The sequence below is a fragment of the Panicum hallii genome, chromosome 6 (assembly GCF_002211085.1).
Source record: "Panicum hallii strain FIL2 chromosome 6, PHallii_v3.1, whole genome shotgun sequence".
Lineage (NCBI taxonomy): Eukaryota > Viridiplantae > Streptophyta > Magnoliopsida > Poales > Poaceae > Panicum > Panicum hallii.
Genome location: NC_038047.1, coordinates 25917817 through 25939992, shown reverse-complemented (window position 1 = coordinate 25939992; position 22176 = coordinate 25917817). Strand labels below are relative to the sequence as shown.

Genomic DNA, 22176 nt, shown 5'->3' with positions numbered 1-22176 from the left:
CCTCTGGAATGGAAAACTATGATTCCTTCATTCCAAACGTAGAATGAGAAACCTTTCCAAAGGAATCCATTTCTTTAAATTTCCTTTGGAATTCCTACAATTCAAACAGGCCCTACTCTTCATTATTCATAATGTGCAATTTACCTCATGTTTTCTGAGGGAAACTGCTTGCTGCATGCTTGGCATTGTTTTGTGACTCGGCCCATATATCAAGCAATAATGCTACTCTTGTTGAGACACCAAGGGAACATAGACGCTACAGCTCTTGTACTTCTATAGACACAAATTTCAAAACCTGCTTTGATCGAAACAATAAGACCACAAATCATCCTAAAAGTGAATTCGTATTGCTTCAAGAAAAACATTTCTAAACTAAAATCAACAATTTCAAGGTGTGCTGCCATGATTTGACTCCATAAACACAAGAGAGAAAATAGAAAACATGATCAGTATTTAAGCAGTCTTCGGCTTGGGCTTGAGCCTCTTCAGTTGTGAGTACAGGAAAACTCCAGCAAGTGCAATCGCGGTACCTACAGACACAAGGGAAAGCAAGTAGCTGTGAGATAACAGAGGAATGCAATCAATCAAAAGGAGAGAGAAAAAAGTGCGACCAGCAAGGTTACCGAGGGAATTGATAGGAGAAACAGGTGTCCTGAAGAACAGCACTGATGTTACAATGACCACGACACGCTTAACACAGTTGCCCACAGAATGAGTAACAGGAGACACCACCGCCAGAATCATGTACGACACCTTCAACAAAATCAAACGAGAAATAATGAGACACTGAAAACAGCCTCGGAACACGTGCATAAAGGAAAAGAAAGAATACATCAAGGAACTAAATCTTAAACAGCCATTTTTTACAGGTCTTATTTTGGTGCAAAATACTAGATATAGTATTCATGAACATTGAATACGAGAAGTTCCGATGGCATTATCAACTGGAACTCAGGAAAAAATTAAAAAAAAAATGAAACTATTCAGTGGAAACTTATAACCGATTCTTGAAAAAAAAAGAACACGAGACATTCTCAAAACTACAATTGGCAGTGCCCAAATATAGTTCCCATTTTGAAACAGTCCCAATCAAAATGGAAGTGTTTCATGAATACTTCTCGTCTTCAATGTTCATGAATACTATATAGTTCCCATTTTGAAACAGTCTCAATCAAAATGGCATCAAGCATAGTATTTTTTATGTTTATGGAGCTTGCTCTGAAGGGGGCTTTCTAAGCCATATCCTTAGGATGTAGTCCAAAATTGAACTAAATCCTGATAATTCTCAGATCAATTCTCCTCCAAGCAGATCATTAGCAACTTAATTTGTATCAGCTACAAATGCAGCAGAGTTTGGATTCTAAGGCATCGGGTTGATTAAACACTGCTGCCTCCCTGTGGAACGACCGCATTTCGCGGCTCTGCTCGACCCTTCACGTGTCGCCACGTCACTCCAGTGTGAGAGGAGCACGCAATGCTGACTGGTGGGCCCTGCTATGCGAGTTGTGACTGCTCCCACTTGTGCCAGGCACCGCAGAGTGCGCGCGTTCTGAGGCCTGCTCACCGTGCCAAAGTCCTCTGTGCACTCTAACCCTAGCCTCCCTCTCTTCTCTTAGCCGCCGCCTCCTCCCCTCCACCCCAATCTCTGTACCTCTCAGCTTTCTCCTCCGATCTAGCAAGGTGCGAGGAAGCACCACGAGCAAGCCTGACGGCACAACAAATCCACGCGGTGAGCAGGCCCGGGTGAGCCTTGGGATCTCGACGCCCCGCCACATCCCACCAGAGATTCGGCGCGAGCAATTGAGGGTGGCCCAACGACCTCCTCTGTGTGCCTCCCCGCGACGACTCAGAAGCGAGCAGAGGTTTCCTTCCGTCCAACGTCAGATCTGGTGAGATATTCCTCCTGCACTCTCTCCGATTCGTTCTTTAGTTTCCTTTCATCCTTCAATTTTGTTTAGATTTTTCCATGCTTCTTTTTTGGATGTGGCTTACTATTCAGATAAGGATGGGCAGTTGCTGATTCGTTCCATGGATGACAAAGAGCACAGTACAAGTTGCTTCTTCAAGAAGGAGAAGAGGAGGGAACACAAATGTTTCTCTCGGGTCTTGATTTACCTATGGGCTGTGTACTGCGATGTGGCATACCAGGAGAGGAATGTGGATAAATGAAGCTGCTTATTTTGTAAGATACTTTTCCTCCTCCTGTGACCTGACTTGATTGCTATGTGATTGGATTTTTTATATTACAGTTCATACTTTTAAGGTTCATAATTTTGGTAATGCAAAAGCTTGTGCTTGAATGAGCTCCATGTTAGCAATACATTCGCAGGGATCATCCAATAGGTTCAGGTTGAAAATTTTTTACGTGTGATATTTACTTTCAAACTATTACGCTCAAGTCATAGATTGTGAAGAAAAGCAGAGATGCTATTTTTGCAGGCTCAAAACCATACTAGCAAAGAGGGCTCTTTGATCTAAACCTAAAATTATGTTGTTGCTATATGGATGTACTGCTTACAACTAGATTCAAACTACTGTAGTAATCAGTGATGGTGCTTTGGATTTAAAACAGAGGGAACAAATGGGAGAAAGAATTCAAATTGTGAACAATTCTTTATAGCATCAGTAATAAAGGAGAAACTTGATCTCACGTTGTCATGAACTAGATTAAGATTTCTGTGCTTTGCAGATCGAATAAAGTACTCATTGTGGAGGCTGTCAATGTGCATACTACATAAGTAAATAATGTAAACAATTTTATTTCTATTTCTTCCCTGTGCTTTGAAGCTATGAGTTCTGATTGGGCGGGTAATGTTTGACTGTTTGTAGCTGTGGGTTCTGATTGCTCCTTTCACTAACTTTTGATTGAACTATTGCGCCTCTAGGATTTGTTCTGCACGTGTATTAGTTTAAGTTAGCCTTGCAAGATGGTTTTTGATTTTGGGTGCTCCTGCTCTCTCTAAATGTCCTGCTGCATATGTAGTAGTTGGCTACCTAGGCAAAGGGTTTAGCTCTGAAGCTAAATTTCAAGACAGCATCCTCATAATTTTTTAAAGATGCTCTTGCTATTTTCTGTATGCCTCATCCAAATGTCACTACATGTGTCTAGGGTAGCCACAGGAGCCCTAGAGATGATGCTGATCACTTTAATTTTTCTTTTTTGTCAACACAGGATCCTCATCCAGATATGAGTAATTCTTTGTTGTAATGTATGCTTGTGCCTTAGTCATCCTGTTTGATCACATTTCAGACAATAGCATGAAATTGTTAGTCAACTTATTCTTGTCTTAAGACTGAATGTTAGTTTGTTAACTAGGAAATGTATCCTCACAAGCTGTTACATGCCCTAGATAATGATAACATTGTTATCCCAAGTTTGAGTGTTAAAGAATATGATCTTGGTGACTGGGAATGGGAAGCTTCACGGGCTTCTGATCCTCAACCACCTCCAAAGGTCTTAATTCAAGAACATTAGCTTCATTGTCTGGGATGTTGGTTGTCAGGACAAGGTAAGAATAAGACCTCTTCTTTGGGTGATGATACTTTTGATATTGAGCTGTTTGGTGTTGCCAATTTCATGTGCGATAGGACAATATGAAATTTAGCACGCACATAATAGGGAATTTTACTTTAGACTTGACGTTTGATATATTTTTTAGTTCTTGTCATCAATAATTCAGAGTATAATGCAGGTTGACTTCAATCTCCTATGAGGAACATACCAGTCTAGCAACATTAGGACCTTTATGATAGTTTACTTCTAGCAAGGTGTTCTTGCGGTTTGGTGACTTCCATGTTTATGTTTAGTAGATTCGGTCCCTGTAGAGGCACTACTTTCTGAACCATTCCCTGCTTCTTTTCATGTTTATACTTTTACTCTTTTGGTTGGTGTTCCTTTTCCACATGCTCAGAAGGTAACTGTATGTGAACAAAAATCAATAACGTTAGATCAAAAGGAGAGCTGCAAACAAAGACTACATATGTCTTACTCTTTTTTTTACAGAACATATAAAAAAAGAGTTCTGTTTTCCCTTCATACTGACTCCTTTTCCATGTATATATCCGTAACATTTTTTTGTTTGTTTTCCTTTTGGATTGCAGGTTGGACTGGCAGTAATGTAGATCTCTACCACAGCTTGAAATTATGTTTTAATTATAACTTCTCAATGGTTTATATAATTTTCATTTTCTGTGGCATCTGCAGCAATCCTATCGGTTTATATAATTTCCATCAGCAGACGAGCTTGCAGCTCGGTGGTTGTGCTTGAGAGCTGGGAGCCAGCCGGCCGGGGCTCGAACCCCAGTCCTGCATGCCTTCAAGCAAAGGCTGGGACCTCAGTCCTTTCTCTAAAAAAAAATCCCATCTATTTTTGCTGCCCTGAATGGCAGTTCAAACCTGAAGCCACTTGATTGTACAGAATTCCAGATTTGCATGCACAAACAGTAATTGATTAAGTGTTTTTTAACAGTGATGTATTTAATGACAAAATCTTTGTAAAATATAATGGCAAAAATGAAGCATTTTAATCTCTATTGTGATCTCGCTCCAATTGTTTCTATTATGATGGTCATGATAGGGCGCGCGAAGCGCGCCTAATGTTCTAGTAAAAGGTAATTCTTGATGCCATTGCAACTACTGCAAGCTACATATGAGAAATAAAAACTGTATGGATTTGCAATCTGCCCATCTCTGAGCTTTGCATAATTTTTTTTTCTCATAGGAGAGCTGTGTGTCATTTCATTAAAAAAAAGAGAATATTATGTACAGAGAAAGGGCTAAAAACCTTCCAAACACACCCAACCAACACAGACTAGGAGTGCAGGGCAAGCAACCAGGAGAGCAGCTCATGGAGTGCAGAAGCACCAGCCATGCACCATAGGCTGCTCTCATTGGCCACCACTTTTGCATAAAATTAAAACACAAAATAGATAACAGACTGCAGTCTCGAACTCAAGATCGAATACATCACAGAGTAGATGAGTGACTTGATGACTAACCTGTTGATATGCGTGGAAACACAGTGCAGCAAGCAGAGACCTTGTAAGGACCTGGTTTACATTCAGACCCTACAAACACATAAAGCCAGTCAGAATTTACCTTCATGGTTCTGCAAAGTGAAATCTTTTATCAATCTTTTTCTTTTTGCAAGCAATGGATTTAAAGTGAACATTGTTACACTTACAGCAGATTGCAAGAATGAAGGAGTCATTTTGACGCCTTCTGTAAAGAAGGTAACAGGGGCCAATAGGAAAAAGGACATCACTGTAATGATAGAGAAGAGATTAATGTTGTCCAAAGATTCCTGATCCTGCGCAAAGGGGACATATGAAGTGGATTCAGAATTAGAGATGGAAGTGTACAACTGCACAAGACAGATGTGAGAAAGAAAAGAATCCAATTCAAGTTCATAAATAAACCATATTTAAGACGCAAATCTAGACATTTTAGTTACCTCTTTCTTAACCATAAGCTTCTTGCTCAGTACATTACGAGATTGGAAGGTAACATTTGAAGCCATTGCACTCCAAAAGCCAGCCCTGTTATCATATAATTACCAGCAAGCTAAATACTTCATAGCAGAACTCAGAGAAACTAATAAAAAAGAATTCAAGAAATGCCATGGCCATGTTTTTCAACTGTACATAAGCTTTAAGAATGATTTTCATAAGGTATATGTTGCTGAGAGAACCAGTTTTAGAACACTAGCTTCTTGAGCATTATTCGTTTATGCATTATGCTGCATCACAATTACTGTTTGAAACAATAAATTTCATTTACCATGAACAAGATCCAGATTCCACTCAATGTCACCATTATTGATGCCTATATTATTTTCCTCTTTCTTTCCCCCCCTTTTTTTTGCTGGTTAATGTTGAGTTTCAACTCTAGCCTACCCCAATTGGGACTCAAAGGCTTTGTCGCTGATGTTGTTACAATAAAATTGCATTTATCCGGTTAAGTATTTCCTGTTAGCACTTGTAGATACTTTAGCTCACAATTTGCTAGATGACATATCATAATATGAATAAAGCATAGTTATAATTTTGTACGAAACATACTAAAGCTAAATACATCAGTAAGAGAGTAACCATAATTATGTCCATGCACACCAACATATAATATAAAAGAGAAACACAATGACACTAAAAGCGCGTAAGGCATTTGACAGAAGCTCTTATCCTCTATAGTTAAGTTTTGGTACACTTGGATCCAAATGATAGTGATTGTTACATACCAGTTAAAGGATGCCTCAGTAAGAGATGCCAATGCTACACCACCAACAATTGGAAGAAGAGATAATCCTACCCAAACAGTAGGTAACTGCCATGCCATTCAGTATAAGAAGATAAATGAATTTCAAATTTCAAAACCTGTAGAGTAGCTTGCACAAAATTTGTACAGGGACAAAAAAGTTACCTCGCCAAGGAAAATTGCGGAAAGAACAACAGAAAAGAAAGGTTCCATAGCTTTGATGGTATGTGTAAATGACACCGCAACCTTCCCAAGGCTCATGTTGGTGAAAAGATTGCCCATAGTATGGACAATAGCCAGAGGTACGATGGCTAAAAGCTGAAAAAAAAAAAGGAACCAAATTTCAATACTGATCCAAATGATGAATAACCTAAAGTTCGTAACACAAATCAAAGGTGTCTACCTGTGCTCCAGAAATCTTTGGTCTCTTCAGAATACCAGTGATCCACATAAAAACAGCGACTGCAGCTCCAACAGCAAATTGAACTTCTGTAATGTTTATGGGGTACGGGAAAACCTTGAGAACCTGTCATATACAGTAACAGCAAGAAAAAGTTGCAGTTTATCTTCATGGATATCGACAAATCTAGTATTCTGTAGCAAAAAGAAACACTCTAAGCTAGCAATCACAATACACTGAATATCAGTTCTGCATGCTCAATAAAAACATATCTGGGGAAGAATGATTTTTACATTGCAACATTCTTTTTCCAGCGACATTCTCTACAAATGACAGTACTGAAGCCAGGGCTGAGTAAACCAGCATATTAATGAGAGGAATTGAAAAAACATTTATTCAGCAAAGTGGCCGCTATTACAATTAGAAATGTGGCCAGTGGTCAATAGGCCAGACTGTTGGAAGCCATGTCTGAACAAGGTCAACATAGTTTTCAGCCAAATATAATCTTATAAGTCCAATCTAAATTGAACATATGCAAGGCCCTCATAGGTACCTTGCATGAGACAAAAACCACCAAATCATTGTAGTATCTCATATATATTAGCAGTAAACATCTGCACACCAAAAGCAGAAAAGAATCTCTACTTTCTTGAAATATGTTCACAACACTTGTCCATTTATTCACTAAGAGGGCCAAAAAGACAAAGAGTGATACAAAATCGCAATCCATTTCTACACTTCTATAGCAACAAAATACCACTTATGGCAAACATCGTCATCCTACAGAGATAAACCCGGAATTCAATACTAAACAATCAAAATCAATAGTTTTGTGGAGCAAAGAGTGCGAGATTCAAAACGGTGAAGCAAATGAAACATGAAAAGAACTACTCCATATCAGAATGGGCGTCTCATGCACCAACTAATTCTAGTTTTGCCCAGCAATTGATGCGGGAATCCACTCATTCATACAAAACAACATCAGTCCGTACCCAAACAGGACAGCTGTTTAGCCGCAATCTCAGCCAACCAATTACTATCTCATATCAACAACGCTCGCCCACCCAAGTTCACGGCATCGCCTCTGGTCCACTCACTCACCTGCTTGTTATAGATGTTGAAGTAGATGTTGAAGAGGTACCAGAGGCCGAAGAACGCGCCGAGCTGCAGCGTCTTCAGGAACCCGCCGCCTTCCTCCTCCGCCTTCCCAGCCTTCCCGGCCGCGGCGCACGCCACCGTCCGCTGGCGGGCCTTGCCCTCCCGATCAGTCGAGACCGGCAGCAGGCCGTGCCCGAGGCCGCGCGGGCCCACGGCGCCGCATCTGGTGGAGGCGGCAGCTGCAACGGCTCCGGCGCCGGCGCCGGTGGAGTCGCGGATCGGGCGAGCCGGGAGGAGGGGCCGGCTAGGGCTGCGGCCCACCAGTGGTCGGGCGGGGCACGGCCGGAAGGCCGCGGCGCTCTGCATCCCGAGAAGGCTCTAGAACCTTCGCGAGAGGGTTGAGGGGGGCCGGCGCCGGAGCCGAGAGCAGTGGAGCGGTCGAGGTGGCGGGGAGGGTGTAGAGGAGTAGTGCGGGGGGGTATGGTGAGATTTTAGCGGCGTGCGCGCGGGATGAGCTGGCTCCATGGGATGGGGGTAGCTGTTCCACTGACGTGTGGGGCCGCGCGTTGGCTCCGTGGGGGCTCGGTTGGTGAGGAGAGCACGGGCGCACGGTCCCGCGCTCAGGCTCAGCTGCTCGGAGAGATGGGACTGGGACTGGGACCGGTAGATATTGAACGGCAGAGGGGCTGCGCGTATCAAAGGGGATTGGGGGTGGGTGGACCGTGGAGTAGAGGGTGGTCACTTTCGCTGGGTGATGAATCAGGCCAAGGAAACTTTTTTTTTGGAACGAACAGGCCAAGAAAACTTTGGCTATGCTTGGATGCTGGCCACAACCAGCCATGCCATACTTGTGGCGGCGCCAGAAAAAGATGAGGCAGCTGTTTGGATGGTTCGTCGACGCAGCTACAGCTTTTTATGGACCAGCTAGTGTATTTTCTTGCCACAGCTGTGCCGCTGATTTTTGACGTCGCAATTGTGGCGGCGCCGCAGATGCGGTTGTGGTGAGATGTGGCCGGCAATCAAGCAGACTCTTTGACCTCAATTCTTCGGAAACGGAAAAAAAGAGTAAGATAAGGAGGGCAGGCTAGGCAGCAGCTCGGGGAGAGAGACCTATACTTATGCAAAAGGTGAACGACGTGCATTCTGAGTTGCACATTTGGGAAAAGGAGGTGTCGAAGGGTGATACGAATAGGATAAAAGAGCTTAAAGAAGATCGAGAAAAAATGCGCAGAGGGTCAATGACTGATGCCTACCTTGTTGCGCAGATCGAACAAGAAGAAATTTACTGGCTACAAAGGGCTCATGCAAACTGGATGAAACATGGAGATCGTAACACTAATATTTCCAAAATTGTGCGGCCCATCGAAAAAGAAAGAATGCAATAAAGGGGCTGGCGGATGATCTGGGAGCAACGCATGAGGAGAGAGACGTGATGTGCAGACTAGTGCAAGATTATTTTGTGAATTTATTTACATCAAAAGTGCAGTACTGTTATCGCCATAATTTAGTTGGGTCAGAAGATGGGCCACGAGCAAGATGGACTTAAAGGATAATTGTAATGGGCTTGAGAATCGGCCCCTGCGCGGGTGTTTTAAGGCCAGGATTGGCTATATATCTAGATAGTTTTGTGCGTTTAAATTACTTTAGATAGAGATAACCAGAATTCATGTCGTAGTTAGTTAGGATTGATTAGAGAGGCAAGTCTCCGGACTATAAATATCTACCTTGGACTACGAATAAACAGAATCAATCAACCATTCGCAAACAACTCTCGGCGCATCGCCACCCCTGTTCTAGGGTTTCTCTCGGGTAAGTGCCGTGCAGCCTGCGTGATCGGGGCAGCATCATTCCTGCCTGTTTATCTTTGTATTTCTCGTACTGAAGCGTTGTTAATGGCGAGTAACACTAGTTATCTTAACGCTTATAGGGATGCACCGGCTTTTTCATACTATATTCATGCGTTGCTTGTCACCCGTAAGCGTTTAGCTGTCCTCGTGCCCGATCTCGAGTGTAAGGGCAGTGCCTTGCTCTGTTTCGATTAGTAGATCTAATCTGTTATTGTTAGTCTTTGTTCATCAAAGATTTAGCTTAATATCCACATGATTAGGGCCTTTAAACGAGTTAAATGATCCGGCAGTACGTTTGATGCTTTGTATTAACCTAAAGAGGGATAATTCCGGAAATCGGCTTTCTGTTGGTTTTTAGGCCTCTGTTTAGGTTGCTATTCCGTTATCTTTCGTATTTGTTAGGCTTAGCTACGCGTAGGATGTTCCAGTTATGCAGTGAAAGCTTAACCGTCGTAGATTGAATTAGGTTATTGATTACAGAGCAAGTTTATATTACTATCGGATATATACGCTTTGTTTAAATATTTAGATCCAATCTGATACTGGAAGACAATCGGCTCTTTACAGCCGATATCAGGGATGACCCGATAAGCTGATTACGGCTCGGACTAATATTTGAACGTGTCTGTGCGTGCAGGAAACTAACTGAAATCACTTCTACACCTTCCTGATCAGGTACATGGTTAGGTGGCACGCCTAACAACCCAAACACCAGGTCGTGTGCCGGATCCTGGGCCGTTGACCGAGGGACCGAAGCCCACCAGCAGTTCCGGGAGCCTCCCGGCTCCTCGTGTTGCCTGTTGCTGCTCGCCGCTGGGTTTTGACCGACAACACATTCTTGCACGACCGGTGGGACCATCTTCATCGACTACATCAACTTCCGGCGTCGGGATGTCGAGGGAGGATCCAATCACATACGAGGAGCTGCCTGCTGAGCACAAGCAAAAGTACGATGAGATCAAGGCTCTCTTCGAAGCCGATCTCATCAGCTCTTTTGAGAAGATCCGTCACCACGGCATTAGGTGGAAGGGGTTCTCACCTGAAGGTGCTCTTGATGACGTGGACCTATCCACTCCTTCAGAGGATCGTACTAGAGCTCTGCGCCAGGAGGTGAACTACATGGTGGCCCACTCACTGCATCGGCACTTCGAGAGCCTGGTAAACGCTTTTGAGCGTGTTGCGCTGCGCGTGGTCCAAGAAATCATGAAGCATCAGTACTCTCCAACGGGACCTACCTTGGGAAGCCACAAAGGAGAATTGTCGTTCCAGGCCAAGCCACCGGTGCCTTATGCGTTCGCGGCTCCAGAATCACATGGTTCACCGACTTACGTCATCTACAAGGTGGAAGGTGACCCTATGGATCACCAGTTCTTCAGCGAGCCGCCCAAGGAGATCCCACATGGGTACATGTGTGCTTATATACCGGACAGCAATAATCCGGTACATTCGGTGCAGAGGGCGGCTGGAGGAGTTTTCAGAGTAGATGCTGACAAACAAGCATGGCTAGCTACTTACGCCACAGGGCTGAGTCATGACAACACGCACTCGGCCCCAGGAGCGTAGACGGTAGACCAAATCAGCGCCATCCTAAGGGATCAATTTGGTATTTTACCAAAGAGGCGGGCGATCAGCTATACTAAGCCGTATCCTAGTGAATATGACTTGATACTCCTGCCGCCCAAGTATCGGCTCCCTGAGTTCACCAAGTTCAGTGGAGCGGAAGGATCTAGCTCCATCGAGCATGTGAGCCGATACTTGGCGCAATTAGGGATGATCTCAGTATCAGATCCCTTACGAGTAAGGTTCTTCTTGCAGTCTCTTACGGGGCCAGCCTTTGGATGGTACACTTCATTGGGCCCTGACTCGATCCGCACCTGGAAGCAGCTGGAGGAGCAGTTTCACATCCAATACCATTCGGAAGCTGCGGATGCCGGGATTGCTGATTTGGCACAAGTCCGGCAGAAGCGAGGGGAAACCGTGGCAGAGTATATCCAGCGCTTCAGAGAGGTCAAGAACCGATGCTACTCGACCCGTATTTCAGAGAAGGAGGCGGTTGAGTTGGCATCCTTGGGACTGGTAAAGCCGATCAAGGATCTGGTCTTCCAGTTGGAGTTCAATTCTTTGGTGCACTTGGTGCAGAAATTAACATCATATGAGCAGCGCCACCCAGAATGATACCAAGACAGGTTCAAGCGTCAGGTAACATTGATCGACGTAGAAAACACTGAAGATTCTGGAGATGACCAAGAAGTAGCAGTTGCAGAGTGGACTCGGGGGGCAAATCCTGTGTCCTGTAAGTGGGTGAAGCAGCAGGGGCCTGCAAAATGTTTTGACTTTGACGTGAGCAAAGTTGAGCAGATATTTGATCTGTTACTAAAGGGAAAGCAGTTGAAGTTACTTGAAGGCTATAAATTTCCTACAGCACAAGAGCTGTAAGAAAGGTCATACTGCAAATGGCATCATTCTTTCACCCACAACACCAGCGACTGCAAAGAACTCCGTCAACAAATCCAATCAGCTATTGAACTAGGCCGATTGATCTTAGGTCAATATGCCATGAAGGTCGACACCCAGCCCTTCCCAAGCATGAATATGGTAGAGCGTTATGACTGATCTGAGAGATGACAATTGGATTTCGCATTTGGCATTAATATGGCAAGGCCTGCGCCACGTTGCTATGTTAGGAATGAAGAGGCTGATTCCTGCGATCGGCCCCAAAAGGGGGAAAAGGGATATATCACGGAAGAGCAAGTAAGGCACGTGAGGAATCAGCGGCCGGCTTCTTCCGATCTCCTCAAAAAGTATGAATACCAGTACCAGCAGTGTCTCCAGCGTGAATAGGAGGATGAAGAGTATGAGCGCCGTACTGGGAAAAGTTTGAAGAACCGGGGAGATACACGTGATTATTGGCATTGCCCGTTCTTCAAATATTGCTGGGACTCCAGTATGAGCCGATTGCCCACTATCGAAGATTGCCCGGACTGCAGATCTCGAAAGCGTGATGCAGAAAGGGTCTCGGTGTTTCGACATTTGGGACCTGTGCCGCCCCAGCATGAGCAAATTCAGCCACCATGTAAAAGGGAGGACTTTGAAGAGGAGGAGGATAAATATCACCGGCCGCGCTGGTGCCCTGATGGACTTAACCGTTCCCAAACATGCAGGGTACAGCGGCTGCGCAGTCTGGAGGAAGCCGAGGCCAGATATCTTGAGACGCTAAGAAAGGCGCGCTCGGATCTGGCGGACAAAGTTCATTACACCCAGAAAAGGGAATCGCGCCCTCCTAAGAAAGAGTGGCGTCCAAAGCCAACAAGAGCTGATGCGAAAATATCGGCTGACGCACATATGGTGTTTGTACTCCCCGCGGAGTTCCACGCCCAAGGTCTTGAAGGTTTACCGGGAGCCCAGCTTGAATTGGGGCCGCGGCCAATCAAATTCGAGAAGCCCCGAGCGAAGAATTACAAGCATTTGAAGGCTTTATACCTCAAGGGTTACATAAATGACCAGCCTGTCAACAAGATGTTGGTCGACACCGGTGCAGCGGTCAACATAATACCATACTCAGTGCTGCGCCGGTTGGGGCGGTCCACTGGAGATCTAATCAAGACCAACGTCACGCTGAGCGTTTTCAGCGGCCAAACATGAGAGACACAAGGCGTCCTTAGTGTGGATCTGATCGTGGGAAGCAAGACTGTCCCCACCTCTTTCTTCATCGTCAATAGCAAGATTACATACACCGTCCTACTTGGCAGGGATTAGATTCATGCCAACTACTGCATCCCTTCCATGATGCACCAATGTCTGATTTAGTGGGATGGAGACGAGGTAAAGGTGGTTCATGTGGATAACTCGATCGAGATTTCACACGCCGCCATGAGCATTTGGGACGCAGACGATCAAGAGCTGATTTCAGGAATCAGCTTAGAAGGCTGTGATCGCATGGAGGCTACAAAAAATGGGGTGGGGCTGGTCTTATCCACTGGCGTTATAGAGTAGACGAAAGGGCGAGCTGTTCTGACGCACTTGGCAAGGCCGATTCCCGCGATCGGCCCCAAAGAATAAAATGTAAACTTTTGATGACAAGTGTTTTGCATCATTGTAGCAGTTACAAGGAGGCCCGCTCTAGCAACCGGCCATACATCGATTATAAAGTTTCAAGGATTAATGAAGATCATAAAGCGGCCGATCTTAACAATCGGCCGGAACTCTTTTCATCACATTCTTTGTCCATTTGCAGCGTTGACTTAACAGATGACGGAAAGTTAGGATACGGGTTTACGTCGGCTGACGAGCTCGAAGAGGTTAATATTGGTCCTGGGGATAAGCTGTGACCAACATTTATCAGCAAAAGGTTAAGCCCGTGTCTACGAGAGCTGATGATAGCTTTGCTGAAAGAATACACAGATTGTTTCGCCTGGGATTGCACAGAAATGCCTGGGTTGGACAGGAGCATCGTCGAGCATCGGCTCCCTCTCAAGAAGGGATTTCGGCCGTTTCTGCAGCGAGCGCGGCAAATGAAGGCTGAAGTTCTGGCGGAAGTCAAGAAAGAGGTGGAGAAAATGCTAGAAGTAGGATTCATCAGCCCGTGCAGGTATGCCGAGTGGATTTCAAGTGTCGTACCTGTGCAAAACAAAGATGGCCGATGGCGAGTCTGCGCGGACTTCAGAGACCTCAACAGGGCTACACCTCAAGACGAATACTTAATGCCTGTCGTGGAGACATTGATCAACGCGGCTGCTGGTCACAAGATTCTGAGTTTCATGGACGGCAACGCCGGCTACAACCAGATTTTCATGGCTCCAGAGGATATACACAAGACCACATTCAGAGTACCCGGGGCAGTAGGATTGTTCGAGTATGTGGTCATTGTCGGTGTTTTTACCATCGGCCTACCTTGGGATACCCTAAGGCAGGTGATTATTTGGTGAGGGATCGCCGGATCTGGAACTTGAAGGTGAACGCAAGGACACAAGCACAAATTTAGACAGGTTCGGGCCGCTAGAGTAGCGTAATACCCTACGTCCTGTTTTGGAATGTTGTATATTGCGCCCTGCGCTTGGGTGTTGAGTTGTCTATTGGCTGCTCTCTGTTGGTTCTCTGTCTATCGAGGTATCCCTGCCCTCCTTTATATATCCCAGGGGATGGGGTTCCTAGTAGGATTATAAGGTAGGAGTCCTAGTAGGATTATAAGGTATGAGTTCTAGTAGGATTACAGTGGAATCCTAGTAGGAATCAGACTTCTTTTTCCTCACGGGTAGCTTCCTAGCGGTACCCAGGGGATTTATCACTGACAAGCCCCCGAGCTCTTCATAGCCGAGTACTGCAGACATTTCGAGTACTTCTGAATTAGTCTTCGGCTTCTTCTGAAACTCCATCTTAAGGTCTTCTTCGAGTACTTCCTTGGTTGCATCAAGGCTATGAGGTGCTCATGCCCCGAATAGCTTCAAGTGTTCTTTTGTATGGGGTGCGATGGAAAATCGCACTCCATATGGAGTAGCCCCCGAGCCTTAGGTTGAATCGAAGAATCAAGCTGAGGGTCAAATTAGTCTTGAATCTTCTTTTCTTATCCTTCGAGTACATTCGAAAAATACATAGTCGATGACACGTATCCTGCAGCCCCCGAGCCTTGAATCCAAAACCCTTAGGTTCGGAAAAAGGATCCAAGAATCGTGGCATTGGTGTTACTCTGAAATTCCGAGAAAAACTCTTCGCCTTCTACACAGTGAAATTGAGCCTCCCGCTGGTTTATTTAACCGCGCGGTGACTTTGGGTTTCTTATGCACTCTCAGTTCAGTGTTCATATGAGTCATCTTCGAGTAGTTTTGCGGCGTCCAGCCCCCGAGCTTACGAGCCAGGAGAGCCGAAGGAGCCATGTCAAGTAGTGTGCATTGCCCAGCCCCCGAGATTGGGAACTAGTGGAACTGTGATGGCACGCCGTGCTGCCTGGAGGGTTGTTGCCGAAGATTGATTTGAAGAAAGACAATGCATACATTATGTAGCATAATGCAAAGATACCGAGTAGTACTCAGTAATAATGTGAAGACACCAAAATTTATTCGGTGTAAAAATTGCTGTGTCGAGCTCATTTTTAGGCCATTTAAATCTCCCGAGTAGTCCACCCTTTACGTTCACCCGGTCCAAGTTTAGCCTTCGCCCATAGCATGTACAAGTTGCTTAGGTCTATAGCCTTCGCTCATATCATGTACGAGTCGCATAGGTCTCTAGCCTTTGCTCATACAGGATGGGTCGCTTAGGTCATGACTGGAGACTCGAGGTTTCACGGATTAAGGCATTTGCTACTCGAGTAGATTAGCGACCGTTAAGAGACAACGAGCAGAAAGTAGTCGTCATGCGACAAAGAGGATGCGCAGTACGCAAAAGTAGTCAACGAAGTGTAGCTCTGGAGGGTTTCAATGCCCATCGAGAGTCGCACACGGATAAGTAGTCGATCATGATGTAGCCCCCGAGGGTTTCATGCCTGTAGAGAGGCGTACCCAAAAAATTAGCCAATCTTGTGAAGAACAACTTGGAAAAGATATAAGTCACTTAGCTTGATTCGTGGACGAATGTCGACGAAGCCGTGGAGCTCGTTGATGGAGCTGCGACGGTTTGTTGATGAAGCTCAACTAGTCGGAGTCGATTCCGACTAGTTTTCAAGTCAAGACGAGTAGTTGATGTAGTCGTTGCTGTGAGGCTCGCCCTCGACTAGTTTCTAGTCGAGACGAGTAGTCGAAGTAGTCATCGGCCGGCCGCCGATCGTCCTCGCGAAGTTGAAGTGATCGCCGGCGGGCCACCGAGCCTTCTCGCGAAGTCAAAGTAGTCATTGGCAGGCCGCCGAGCCTCCTCGCAAAGTCAAAGTAGTCGAACTCGTCGCTGCTGCGCGCGGGCATTGCGGCACAAGCCGAAGTTGAACCGGGTCATCGAGGTCGGCGGCCGCGGTGTATCGACGTTGCAGCGCGAGGTGAAGTCGAGCTGAGTAGTCGAGGTTGATGTAGCCGTTCGCTGAAGGATCCGATCTCGAACTCGATGAATCGATCCGCCGATGCATATGTAGGAAGTAGCAATCCGCCACCTTGAGTGGATTGACGTTGATTTCGCCCAATGATCGCGATGATCATCCCCACGGTGGGCGCCAGCTATCGGTGTTTTTACCGTCGGCCTACCTAGGGATACCCTAAGGTAGGTGATTATTTGGTGAGGGATCGCCGGATCTGAAACTTGAAGGTGAACGCAAGGACACAAGATACAAATTTAGGCAGGTTCGGGCCGCTAGAGCAGCGTAATAGCCTACGTCCTGTTTTGGGGTGTTGTATATTGGCCCTGCGCTTGGGTGTTGAGTTGTCTGTTGGCTGCTCTTTGTTGGTTCTCTGCCTATCTAGGTATCCCTACCCTCCTTTATTTATCCTAGCGGACGGGATTCCTATTAGGATTACAAGGTAGGAGTCCTAGTAGGATTACAAGGTATGAGTCCTAATAGGATTGCAGTGGAATCCTAGTAGAAATTAGACTTTTTTTTCCTCACGGGTAGCTTCCTTGTGGTACCCAGGGGATCTATCCCTAACAGTCATGACCTTCGGGTTGAAGAATGCTGGCGCCACATATCAACATGCCATGAATTACATCTTTCACGATCTGATCAGCAAGTTGGTGGAGATATACATTGACAATGTTATGGTTAAATCTGCATCGGTTGAAGGACACTTGGGAGACGTGCGGCAAGTTCTAAAACGAACCAGAAGGTTCGGGCTTAAGATGAATCCAAAGAAGTGCGCTTTCGGTGTATCGGCCGGTCAGTTCCTGGGTTTCTTGGTTCATGAAAGAGGAATTGAGATTGGCCTAAAGAGTCAAGAAGCTCTAAAAACTATGGTGCCACCTACTACAAAGAAGGAGCTCCAGCAGCTTATTGGCAAAATCAACTTTGTCAGAAGGTTTATTTCCAATCTCTCTGGGCGGATTGAGCCTTTTATGGAGTTGGTGAAGATTAAAGCCAACAATGAGTTTCGCTGGGGGGTAGAGCAACAACGGGCATTTGAAGAGATCAAGGAATATTTATCAAAACCACCCGTGTTAGTTCCACCCCAACAGGATAAGCCATTCTACGTTTATTTATCAGTAGGTGACACCTCCATCGCTTCAGTGGTGATACAAGTGCATGACGGCAAAGAGAGGGTTGTGTTCTACCTCAGTAAAAGGATGCTAGATGTGGAGACCAGGTACCCTAAAATTAAAAAGTTATGCCTGTGTTTGTTCTTTACGTGTACAAAGCTTCGCACATCTTGCTATCTGCTGAAACGGTCGTCATCTGCAAATCAGACGTTATCAAACACCTGCTATCGGCTCCTGTGTTGAAAGGCTGACTCCAAAAGTGGATGTTTGCATTGTCAGAGTTCAATATCCGATATCAACCTATGAAGGCAGTCAAAGGGCAAGCGCTGACGGATCTTATTGCAGAAAGGATCAATACTGACATAGCAGCACTTTCCGTGCTTTCATGGGCCATGTACTTCGATAGATCGGCTTGTGGAGATGGATGTGGCATAGGTATCCTGCTCGTGTCGCCTCGGGGTAACATATTCTTTTTCAATCAGATTACCTACCGCTTGCACTAATAATCTAGTAGAATATGAAGTGGTACGTAAGGGTATGGAGTTGCTTCTTGAGGCCGGAGCTGAAGTAGTGGAAATTTTCGGGGATTTGAAGTTGGTGATTTCTTAGCTCACAGAGGAGTACAGGTGTGAGAGCGAGTTGCTCTTCCCGTTATGGGTACAATGTCTGGAGCTGATGGCCCAATTTAGGTACATAAAGTTCTATTGGATACCTAGGATACAAAATTCAGAGGCCAATGATCTTGCACAGATGGCTTTGGGATACAAGGCTATGGCAGACAGAGCCGATCTTCAGGTACACCTGCTAGACCAAGGAGACTGGAGAGCCGATATCTTCAATTACTTGAAGGATTTAGCTCAGGGGGCACCTAAGAGGATACGCTACAAGGCCATGAAGTACGTCCTGATAGGGGACAACATGTTCTACAGGACTTTAGAAGGATTGTTACTCAAATGCTTGAGGCTGATTGAATTGAATCGGCTCTTACACGAGGTCCACGAAGGCACTTGTGGGACTCACCAATTGGCTCATAAGATGAAGTGGCTAATTAGGCGATCGGGGTATTAGGGGCCCACCATGCTTGAAGATTGTTTCAAATATTATAAAGGATGTCAGGCATGTCAAAGGTTTGGGAAGATACAGATGGTACCAGCATCAGTAATGAACCCTATCATCAAACCATGGCCGTTTAGAGGCTGGGGTATAGACATGATCAGCAAAATTAACCCTCCATGCAGCAAAGGCCACTAGTTTGTTTTGGCCATCACAGACTATTTTATCAAGTGGGTGGAGGCCGTCCCTATGAAGTCAGTAGCATCTAAGGACGTCATTAATTTTGTTAAGGAACATGTCATTCACAGGTTCAGAATTCCTCGGACCATCACAATAGATGGAGGGTCGGTCTTCACATTAGAGGAGTTCAAAATGTTCGCTACTGACATGGGCATCGAGCTGATCAGGTCATGTCCATATTATGCTTAAGCGAATGGACAAGCTGAAGTGTCCAATCAGAGCCTTATCAAGTTGATTAAGAGAAAGATCGATGAGCATCCTAGGCGTTGGCATGAGGTCTTATCAGAGGCATTGTGGGCATACCATATTTCGTGCCACGGAGCAACAAAAAGTTCTCCTTATCACCTGGTGTATGGACAGGAGACTGTATTACCATGGGAGATTACGGCCGGCTCGAGATGCATAGAGTTCCAAAATGACCTAACAGCTGAAGAATATGTTGCTCTGATGAACGACAATATTGAGGATCTTACGGAGCTCAGACTTTGGTCGCTTGAGAAGATCAAAGAAAATAAGGCCAAGGTAGCCCGCGCATACAGCAAGAAAGTCAAGCCAAAAGAATTCCAAGTTGGAGATCTGGTTTGGGAAGCGGTGTTACCATTGGGGACTAAGGATGCAGCGTATGACAAATGGTCTCCAAATTAGCATGGGCCTTATAGAGTTGACCAAGTCCTACCTGGGAGCGCATATATGCTTGAGAAGTTAGATGGCTTCAAGTTTCCGGTGGCCGTCAATGGTCAACATCTCAAGAAATACTTCCCAAGTATGTGGGATGATGGGCAATAAAGCCGATGCTACGCATCAGGTTGTGAGCCAATACGTTCAGTTGGCCCGTACAAGAGAAAGCTGATGTTACGCATCAGACTGTGAGCCGGTACGGTCTGATGGCCCGTACAGGTGAAAGCCGGTGTTACGCATCAGGTTGGACACAAGAAAAGGGGGCCGACACGTTCAGTTGGCCCATATATAAAAAAAACACACATATTTTGTACCCAACGCACTGAGTTGGTCAAGTAGCCGATGTATAACCATCGACTTTAGAATTTTAATTTGAGTACATGCAGGTTTTAAAAGACTACAGGCTACAAGAGGTGATTACAAATTAGTCTACTGAAGGAACTCATTGATGGCTGCGATAGCCTCAAGGCGGACGCGATCAGCTTCAACAATCACTGCTTCATCGTCCTTGTCCTCACCTGACACTATATGCCGACTCAAAATGCTCAGCTCTGCGAGTTCTGTCTTCATCTGGGTAGTCAGGTTCTCTGCTTCTCGTTTGGAGCTGGCTATGAGGTTCTTCTCTTCCTGGATGCGCCGCTCGGTTGCCCGGACCTTTGCCTTGAGGTCTTCTAACTCCTTCTCCAGAAGATGAAGCCTTTGAGAATGTGCAGAAGTGTCAGTCTTGGCATCCAAAGCCGCCTTCTTCTTGTTGAGCAGTCGACACCTCTCGGCAATATCAGCTTTCAAGGGGGCTTGTGAGTGACGTGCTTCAATCCTCTGCCGAGCCTTTTCTACCTTTGCCCGAAAGAAAGGTAGATGTCCGGTTGGCCAAAGCTTGATCTGAAGGTCTTCCGGGAGTTGGGGCCTGATCTTCTCAAGAATTTGCCTTACTCCGTCGGAATCCTGAACCAAAGCATCAATTGGAACTGATAGCAGGCCCTTTACGTGAAGGAGTTGGCTAGCGACACCGGTCGGCAGTGGCTGATGATCATCCACTTCGAGTATGGCCGAGCAGACAGATGCAGGGTCAAATGAGAGCAACTCCGAGAGGTTTAGACCCTGAAAGAAGACAAAAAATTAGTCAGGGAAAGGAAGATGTAGACGGCTCAGAGATATAATGCACCTGTTCTGGAGAAGGATTGATAGCCGATGAGGTGACGATTGGCTCCTACAGACGCACCCTTTCTGGAGAAGGATTGATAGCCGATGAGCTGGTGATCGGCTCCTGCAAACGCACCCTTTCTGGAGAAGGATTGATAGCCGATGAGGTGACAATCGGATCCTGTAGCTCCTGAAGTTTGACCAGAGTGTCGACTATTGTTGCAAGATTCTCTGAAGTTTCCAGGATCGGATGCTGGAGGTTGACTAAGAGGTTGACTGCTGTCACAGGATTCTCTGTAGCCTCTAGAGTTGGGTCTTCTTGGCGCGCTTGCTCTTCCCCACTGGAAATGTCCATGATATCAACCTGCAAGCAAGGAAAGAGCAATTAAGTCAAAGTATACATGTTGATAGGACCAATTATAAAGGGACAATCCAAATCTGGTTGACGTTCGGAGCTTCTTGATCGGTAGAAGATGGTCCAGCTTCCTTCTGAATCTTCCTGACAGTCATCTTCCTCGCCTTAGATTAGGCTCGGGGGGCAGCAATATCGGATGCTGGCTTTCGCTTGGAGGCCGATTTTGCAGAATCAGACCAGATCCGCATTATGACCTTTGACGGGGGAGGTGCGTTCTTGCCAAAGAGGACTATAGGGGCAACTGGTAAGAACTTGAAAGTGGAGCGATCATCGTTCTTAGGCTCCAGACCGTTCTCCTGCTGCGGAGAAAACAAACGGAATTAGAGAAGGGGTTAAACGGAGTCATGAAGAAGTACTGAACTGATGGTAATACTCTTCCTCAGGGGCTTCATACTCAGCATCAATTTGCTGCAGCATTGGCCCCAAGGCTTTCCGAAAGACATGAGTCTTCCACATTGACCATCAGTTCTCGAAGCCGATGGCCGAAGAAGTGAATGATAAGTTGACAGGGATTGGATGTGAAATGGCTGGTGAGAATATCGGGCAGATCGGCCCTACTTATTGTTAGATAGTGGAGGAAGAAGTGGGGAGGAACTTGCCCAAGACCAAATTGCCGGGCTGCTACGACCGGCTGGTAAAACTCATAACCTGGCTTGATGATTCTGTTGGAGGTGCTCATGCCAACTAGAAGGAAGCAAGTGCGGATCATCATAGAGTATAAATGCCGAGTGCTATCATCATCGGCAAAGTCAGCCAATCTGAAGGCGATTGGGTTCTCAAAAATCTTAGAATCTGTATAAGGGAGGAAGATTGGGTTGTCCAGGTCTCGGTAGAATATCCTAAACCAGCTTGAGGCGTCTGTGGGACTCAACTTGCTACCAGGAAGACTATACAAAGCCTGGCTGAAGCTGGTACACCTGATTCGTCTCCCACTCTGATCTGGAAA

The 22176-nt window shown here is 45.7% G+C and overlaps 1 protein-coding gene across 1 annotated transcript; it reads right to left on the bottom strand.

Moving 5' to 3' along the window:
- Nucleotides 1-207: 207 nt before the first annotated feature.
- LOC112896467 (phosphoenolpyruvate/phosphate translocator 2, chloroplastic-like) lies at nucleotides 208-8355 on the bottom strand. The gene is made up of 9 exons (XM_025964440.1): nucleotides 7755-8355; nucleotides 6657-6779; nucleotides 6419-6571; nucleotides 6237-6322; nucleotides 5454-5538; nucleotides 5184-5309; nucleotides 4999-5067; nucleotides 624-753; nucleotides 208-530 (listed from the first exon to the last, which is right to left on the bottom strand). The coding sequence occupies exons 1-9, from the start codon at nucleotides 8115-8117 to the stop codon at nucleotides 454-456; spliced, it is 1212 nt and encodes a 403-aa protein (XP_025820225.1). The 5' UTR covers nucleotides 8118-8355; the 3' UTR covers nucleotides 208-453.
- Between the last annotated feature and the right edge of the window lie 13821 nt (nucleotides 8356-22176).

Bases quoted from the DNA above. Each gene is read 5' to 3' on its own strand.
- LOC112896467 (XM_025964440.1), bottom strand. From the start codon at position 8,117: ATGCAGAGCGCCGCGGCCTTCCGGCCGTGCCCCGCCCGACCACTGGTG. The intron at 6,780-7,754 runs GTGAGTGAGTGG...TGTATATGACAG, and splicing joins TCAACATCTATAACAAGCAG to GTTCTCAAGGTTTTCCCGTA. The intron at 5,068-5,183 runs GTAAGTGTAACA...ATGTGTTTGTAG, and splicing joins CTTCATTCTTGCAATCTGCT to GGTCTGAATGTAAACCAGGT.